Source organism: Arachis ipaensis, chromosome B04, assembly GCF_000816755.2.
Source record: "Arachis ipaensis cultivar K30076 chromosome B04, Araip1.1, whole genome shotgun sequence".
NCBI lineage: Eukaryota > Viridiplantae > Streptophyta > Magnoliopsida > Fabales > Fabaceae > Arachis > Arachis ipaensis.
The window spans coordinates 131,833,457-131,841,332 of record NC_029788.2 but is presented as its reverse complement, the minus strand read 5'-3'; the positions used below and the strand labels follow the sequence as shown (position 1 = coordinate 131,841,332).

Here is a 7,876-nt window from a genome sequence, read left to right as displayed (position 1 = left end):
TCTATTTTTATATATTAAGTATATTAAGAATAGAAGAATAGATAAATAGATAAATTGAAATATTAGTTCTCCATCTTGGGGGCTAAAGTGCTTAATTACAATATAACATAATAATTTCATAATGATGATAATGATAATCATAAATATTCATAGTTATCATGTTGGTGTTGGAGTTGGAATTTTTAAATATTGTCGTATCATATTTATTTAACTGCTCGTTGATTTAGTCCTATAAACGCAAATAGTAATTTAACAAGAGTTTTACATATTACGTATATCGATTATACTAAAAACTAAGTAAATAATATTATCAAACAGTATATATTCCATGACGAGTTTTATATATGACTTGTATCTCAGATTATATATACGGTCGATGCTACAATAAAGATTTTATAATTATTTTTATGTGAATATATTTTTTTATTTTTAGATGATAAATTGTATGATTAGATTTTGATATTTATAAAAATATTATTTTTGTTTAAAGTGTGGCTAAATAAATAAACCATATTTTTAACCAAAATATTTTTATAGAAAGATATTTTTGCCATCTTCATTGTAATATCCACTATATATTATCATTAGATTGTTAAATTGTGAGATATATTATCTCCATTTTACTTGACAAAAAAATTACCTACTATTGTGAAAAAAAATAATAGATTTAGATGATGAAATCACTGATCTGTTCACCCAATAAAAAAAGAAAAAGTTTATCAAAAAAAAAATATTAAAAAGACAAAAAAAACAGTCAGAACTTATTTTATTTAGCATTTATTAATTGTCGCAACAATTAATAAATATTAAACAAGACAAATTATGATTATTTTTGACTGATTTTCTTTAGTTAGCAAACATTTTCGATAAAAAAAAATGGGCGCAAATATAAGTGTGGTACGCGGGAACTGTAAAGTGTGAGGGTTTTCATTTCCTTGGGTTCCTGAAAGGTTGAAAGTTGAAACTCTTCGGCGCGCTTTATTCACCTTTGATCATGATGATGTTGCTGTAATTCAGTGGCGAATTAAGATGCTGACTGGAAGAGAAAGCTTGGTTCGTTTGATCGGAAAACGGCGTCGCTTCCTTCCCAATCGCCATTCCATTCTCTCCCAAACCCTTCCTCCTAACCAGGCATACCATCCTATTACCTCACTTTTCCATTTCCTTTATCTTTCTAATATCAACTATTAATGCCCACCAACTGTTTGAACTTTGAACTCCCAAGACAAGTAGCATCTCACAATTTAACATGTCCTTAAATTCTGTTTGCCTTTGCATTTTCAACTTTATGGTGAATGATGATTCGATTATTTGGTCATGTAGATACAAATGTTTGTTCTTAACTTATTTTAATTTGCTTGTTCTCAGAGCTGCTTTGATATTTGTTCTGATAATAGCGGTTCTGGAATTCAGTTGGGGAAGGATGATGACTTGAAACGATTGAAGTCTTTTGGGGATAATGAGCATGAGAATGCACTGTCTTCAAGTAGTGTTGTAGATTGTCCCGTTTGTGGGTCTAAGATTCCTGGGAATAACAATGAGATCAATTCTCATTTGGGTATGTGGTTTTTGACTTTGGGTCTTTGATTTGGTTGCTTGATTGATTGAACTTTGAATATCCTCCAAGTATGAAGGTCTCATGTCGGTTTATGTTTCTCAGATGCTTGTCTGTTGCGAGGAACTAAGCGGAAACTAACGCAACGCACCCTCCTTCAGTTAAACTTCAGCCCTGTATTATCCAAAGTCAAAATTGTTCCTGATGAGTTGGTTGAGTCAGACAATCCGGGTATTGTACCACTGTCACCACCTGAAACAATTGCTCGGGAGGAAATTGAGGATAGTGGATCTGAAGAATTGACTGGAAAGGAAAGCCTGCTCATTGATAGCGAGATTGATTGTATGGTTAGCAGCTCATCCTTTTGCCCGAAGAATGAGATGGCTGAATTGCCAATGGATGATTGTAAACCTGACACATTTGAAGCTACACTTGATACTTTTATTGTTGGCCGGAGATATGCTGATCGTGAGGAGATATCTCCTGGTCTTACCATTGCTCTTTCAAGAGACCCTTATAATGTTAAGGATTCCAATGCCATAAAGGTTTGCAACTTATGTTCAATATATTTGATGGATATTGCTTTTATGCACAAATGGAGCACATGCCACAATCAAGTACTCCATCTTATGACATCACCCAGCATATCACGTAGGATCAGATTATCTGACTTAATAGTGTCGGTTCCGATTTTACGAAATTATCCACTATGTACAAGTTTAAGTAACTGGTTACTCCTTTTGGGCTCAGGTTGTGTCTTCGGATTCTGCAGGCTGTAAGTTATTAGGTTTTCTCCCCCGTGAGCTAGCACAATATATATCTCCTCTAGTTGACGAGTATGGCTTTCGTTTTCTGGTAAACAGTTTGAGCTCAAATTTGAAATATTAACAAATCTATCTGAACTTGAGGAGCCAATAGTAAATTTTGTTGAAATACTTGCTTCATGTTCTCATAATTGTACTCATTGGGATTTGTTCCAGGGAAGTGTCATTTCTGTTCCTGAGAATTCTCTTGAAAATGTCCCAATTCGCCTCCAGAGAACATCGGATGGTGAAAGAAACTATGGAGATGAGACATTTAATTGCTTATGGAGAAAAGCTCAATCTGTAAGCAGGAATCCACCTCAATCTGCAAAGTATCAGCTGAATTTTTGTCTTATGCTACAAGAGGTGTTAAGAAATAATACTCACCTTCTAACAGAAGATGAAAAAACCTATCTGGGTATTAATATTAATTGTTGAGACTTACCTTTTCTTTCAACCTTTTCATCAGATAGTTTAAACATGTCTCATCCATTGACAGAGTCATTCACTTTACTCTCAAATGACAGTCAGAGGATTTTTATTCGGCTATACACCAGAAAAGGTTATTTGACTATTTCTAATTTTATCAACTACTCATTCATTATTTGGATATTGATAATTTTAACTTCTCCTTTTTGTTATAAGTTGCTCTCTTCTGTAGCTGATTACTTGATTTTCTCTTTTTTTCCCCTATAATTTCTGTTAAATGGGGGATAGTGGTGCCAAAATATATGTAGGCTTTGTTAACCATGGTGAAAAGGTAGAACCTTCTTGGAGAAATGAACCCATATACAGAGTTTAGCTTTTTAATTGCTCATGTTGGAGCTTTGTTACAAAAGTCGTGCTGAAAACCAAAAGGGGCATAAACAGATTGAAACAGTTTTCTTCTGCAACATATCCTTGGTCAGGGATGTCCTGTAAAAATCATTATGAGTATTTTACTCTACCTAAGTTTCCAAAGGAGATGCATCTTATGCAGCTGTAACATTGTTTGATTTTATTGTCTATATGTGTAGATGCTCTTCTCGATGTAATTTTATGTACCCATGTTGTAATTTGCTTGCCTTGCTAATAATGTTGTTATTTTGTCTTTCGGAGTTCATATGTTATTAATATCTGGTTATAATGCAGGTCCTTGGTTTCGCATGTCTAGTATATCATATCCTGAAATAATGGATGTTCACAAGGCAGTCAAGGAACTCGATGGTAATTATATATAATTAATTAGTATGATATTTATTGTTTCTCTATCTATACTCCAAGCTCTTCTTACTACTACTTTCGTACCTGCATTTTTGGTACGATCCATTTTCAGAGAAGGGATATATGTGTTCTATGGAAGAAGCACATCAACTGTCTGAAAGTGATGTGAGTGATATCTTGAATATACTATCTGTCTCTGAGCTACGCGAAATTTGGCGTATGCTTGAAAAGGTTAGAAATAAATTGCTATTTTAAGATCCATGATATCCTGAATATACTGTCCATGTGCGTTCTTTTATAAATATGTGGAGCACTTTGGATGGATCCTCCTAAATATGGTTGTTTCCATAGGTGTGCTCCAAAATTGATGATTGGCTTCTGATGACTACATAGTCAAAGATACCATGTGGACAGATACGGGCCAAACATTTGAACATTCTGTTGTGTTTTCTCTATTTATATGTTAGTACAGTAGTATTAGCCAGGTGGTAATGCATCTCCCATATGTAATTTGCTGTCCCACAAATAATTAAGTTCTCTAATGGGCTATCTATGAATTAATTATATTCTATTGATGTCTTAGAGTTGTGGTCGTGGGATGAAGAAGCAAGATCTCGTGTCATCTCTGGTTTCTACATATGCAGATGGACTATGGTATTCAAACATATAGTATCCATACTTTGTGACTAAATTACTAATTGATTTAACACCTGGTTTTTGTTTGGATCAGTCCTGGCCTATCCATTATGATTATGAATAGAACTGGCTCCTGTGTTAGAATTTCTTCAAAAGCTGAATCTCTCATATGGCGTACTGAGGTGCATCTGTTGTTTCTATTACTTAATTGCGGAATAAAGTTCATTGGGTTTATGTCTGATGTAAATGGTATTGCTTCTGCAGAGACTTTTCTTCTTAAATGGAGAGCAGGATCTCTCGTCCTTTCTGTTGGTTGATATGGGAAAAGTGAAGTATCCAACTTACAACTGCATCTTATCGGAGTCAGTTTTTTCAAATCGCAGGGATCTGCTCTCATATGAAGAGGTACATGTCTGAGTTCAGATATGCTAATGGCCTTCTGTTTCTTCCACTATTTTGTATGACATTAGTTATGCAGGCCATTGAAGTGGCCCAGATTATGGATGAAGCTCTTGGTGCAAATAGAACTGACACAGTGTTGAGGTGTATAAAGATTGCTGAATCTCATATATCTGCTGCTTTACCCATCCAGTACTTGACCTCTGAATCTGTAATTACAATCCGCCATTTATTTACTGCATCATGGGTTTACTCCAAGGTCGTCATATTAGGGATATCCTTTCTTGAGCAAGAACGCAGGTATTTTATTTAGGTAATCTAATCTGGATTCCGGCAAAATGAATGTATAATGTTGCTGCACATAAAACCTATATGAATTTGTTGGGCTTTGGCTATAAGTCTTAAAAAACTTATGATTGGAATAATTACCCCTGCATTATCCTTCATCTTAAGATAATTTGATGTTTAGCAAATGTCTTCCATAGTTTTTTGATGGGCATAATTATGTTCAACAATCCAGCTACTAGAATTAATATTAAAACATTTGTGCTCATGGGGAGTCTTCTTGCTTCTGCAGTATGAATATTGAATACTATGTGGAGCGTGTAACTGTTATTAGTGGTTACATAGACATGACCATGTTGCAGTAGATGTTGATAGGAGTGGTGTCTGTTTCCCAGGTATAGGGATGCAATTGACCTACTAAAGTGGCTGCTAAATTGTTTCACTTGTGATGTAAGAAGAGGGTATTGGACATTGAGGTTATCAGTTGACCTGGAGCACCTTGGCTACACTGAGGAGAGCCTTCAAGTTGCTGAAAATGGGTTGCTGGATCCCTGGGTACGTGCTGGTTCAAGAATGGCATTGCAAAGGCGAGTTGTTCGCTTAGGAAAACCACCAAGGCGATGGAAAGTTCCTAGTTTTTCAAGGTCTGCTATGAGGAAGATCCCTGAGGTAATTGCTTTATTTTATTATTCCATGGTTCTGATTTCTGATTTACTTTTTGCTTGTTGCATATCAAGTCAAATTAATCATTAATGACCTTGTCACTCATTGTCATTGTGACTGCTATAATGGTTCAGGTTTATGTTCAAGGGAGACCCATAAATTCTGATTTGGGAGCAAAGAGCAGGTTCTACAATGAAGAGGGAGAGCAATGTGGAGTTGAAGAACTTGCTTTGTATTATTATGCCGGGGAAGGAGGTGGATGGCAAGGTGTCCACACAGAGAGTGGCATTTGGTTAACCATTTTTGGGCTTCTAATGTGGGATGTCATATTTGCTGATGTGCCAAATGTCTTCTATACTAGATTTCAGGTACATATTTTTTGATAATTTTAAGATGAATCAAACTTCTATTTTTTCCTAACATGATGCTGTATATATATTTCTACCGCTACGTTTTGCTTCACCATGTCTATTCCTTTTGTAATTGTCACCTCTGGTGATTAACCCTACTGATTTTTACTTAATAATTTGTGGTGTTGGGCACTTTGTATTGTCTATTTATTATAAAACCGCATATAGGTTTGCTTATTAAACCGATGAAATGTCTTTGAATTTACAGAATGCTCCTTTGGATTTGGGTACCGATAGCTTTTATTCAGTGAGAAAGAGTAGCATAGAATCCCATCTGCGGAAAATTCGCGATGGCATGGCTGAGGAATGTCTAATAAAGTCATGGGAAACCCATAATGGAACGGCTTGTAGAGGGGTTAATTGGGACCGCCATACCTTACACGAGCTACGTGCTGCTGTTACTTGCGTCGGGGGCCATTGTTTGGCTTCTCTTTGTGAACTTCTTACTCAAGACTATCGGAGCTGGTCTAGTGGAATGCCTGATTTGCTGCTATGGCGTTTCAATGGAGAATACAGCGGTGAAGCCAAGCTTGTTGAAGTGAAAGGCCCAAGGGATCGTCTCTCCGAACAGCAGAGAGCATGGCTACTATTGCTCATGGATTGTGGATTTGTCGTTGAGGTATGTAAAGTGAAACCTTTGTAGATCTACACATTATTACAGTTGCTTGAAATTTAAGTTAGAGGAGAAACACATTGTGGAAATCACCTCTATCCTCTAGCAAAGTTTTCATCACTCGTGAAGAGTTCATCCTCTAAAATGTTCATTGTCAAATTATGAGCATTACTAGTATGTGGTTAGTTAGTCTGCAAAATGAGGATACGTGGAGGTCATCCATGAAAATTCCACTCCATTTTTATCCCTGAACCAAACATCCTTGTAGATAAAATTGACTGCTATGGCCAAAAAAATTGAACTACTCTAGACAATAAAGTAACGAGATATCTACAAGATGAATGAGGACAGTGAAGCATTGGATCCCAGCTAAAAAAAACATATTGATCCTACATAATATTGTTCTGGGGTAGTTGTTTCAGATTTCTGTATTATATGCAAAAGATTGCTTATTGAGGGAAATCTTCATGCTCAAGTCTAATTTTCTGTGTGTGTCAATTGAGAGTTTGAGATTTGTCTTCCCCTTGTGTAATTGAAATTCATGTTATCCTGACATAAATCAAATTCAAAGCTAAAAGAAGCTGTGAAAAATTCATCCACAGTTAGTGTAATTGTTTCTGTAATTTAATTTAATTTGTAGCATAGATTCAGGTCATGTTTCTAAAGATATCCCCACTTGATTTATTTTAGTCCTCAATTCAATTCAATATGTAGTTCAACTACAAAGATCATTCGCCCTAAAAGTCTCATGTTCTAGATTGGCGGCGGCCGCATACCAGATTTATAAAATGTATGTATTTTAATATCTCGTGCTTGTTAACATTGCTGTGTAGAAGCTTCCAATTATTATTAAAGCCAAATCTAAAGTTCCAAGTCAAAATAAATGCAATTCAATAACAGATTGCTACTCTCACAAGCAACCGAAACATTCACGGTTCGTAATCAACTAAATATCTAGGTATGAGGTATCATTAGCGGAGCCATCCTTATCTAGAGAGCTCTCTTTTACTGTTTTACTTTTACATCACTTTTAGTCAAGTCCATACTAATCTTTCCAGAAGAAATCTCGGAACATAAGTAAATTACTTTTAAGGACCATTAATAAGGTTTAATTGTTAAAGAGATTATTTATATTTAAATTTTTAAGGATTTATTTAAAAATATTAAAAAAATAAAATGATAAAATGGTAAAAAAATAAAATCTTTTAGGTATGTCAAGAGGTATGTTTACAAAGTTTATTAGAAAGTGCAAGACGGACGTGGTGGTGTAAATCTCATAATAATAGATATAGATAGATATTAAAGAAAT

At 35.1% G+C, this 7,876-nt stretch overlaps 1 protein-coding gene across 1 annotated transcript; it reads left to right on the top strand.

Annotated features, from left to right (window-relative positions):
* On the top strand, window positions 921-7,219 carry LOC107635617 (fanconi-associated nuclease 1 homolog). Its single transcript, XM_016339136.2, has 15 exons — window positions 921-1,131; window positions 1,369-1,558; window positions 1,661-2,100; window positions 2,306-2,410; window positions 2,536-2,776; window positions 2,858-2,920; window positions 3,490-3,564; window positions 3,674-3,792; window positions 4,145-4,215; window positions 4,292-4,379; window positions 4,462-4,602; window positions 4,676-4,896; window positions 5,277-5,550; window positions 5,679-5,912; window positions 6,163-7,219. Exons 1-15 carry the CDS (start codon window positions 1,030-1,032, stop codon window positions 6,595-6,597), a joined length of 2,799 nt encoding a protein of 932 aa, XP_016194622.1. The 5' UTR covers window positions 921-1,029; the 3' UTR covers window positions 6,598-7,219.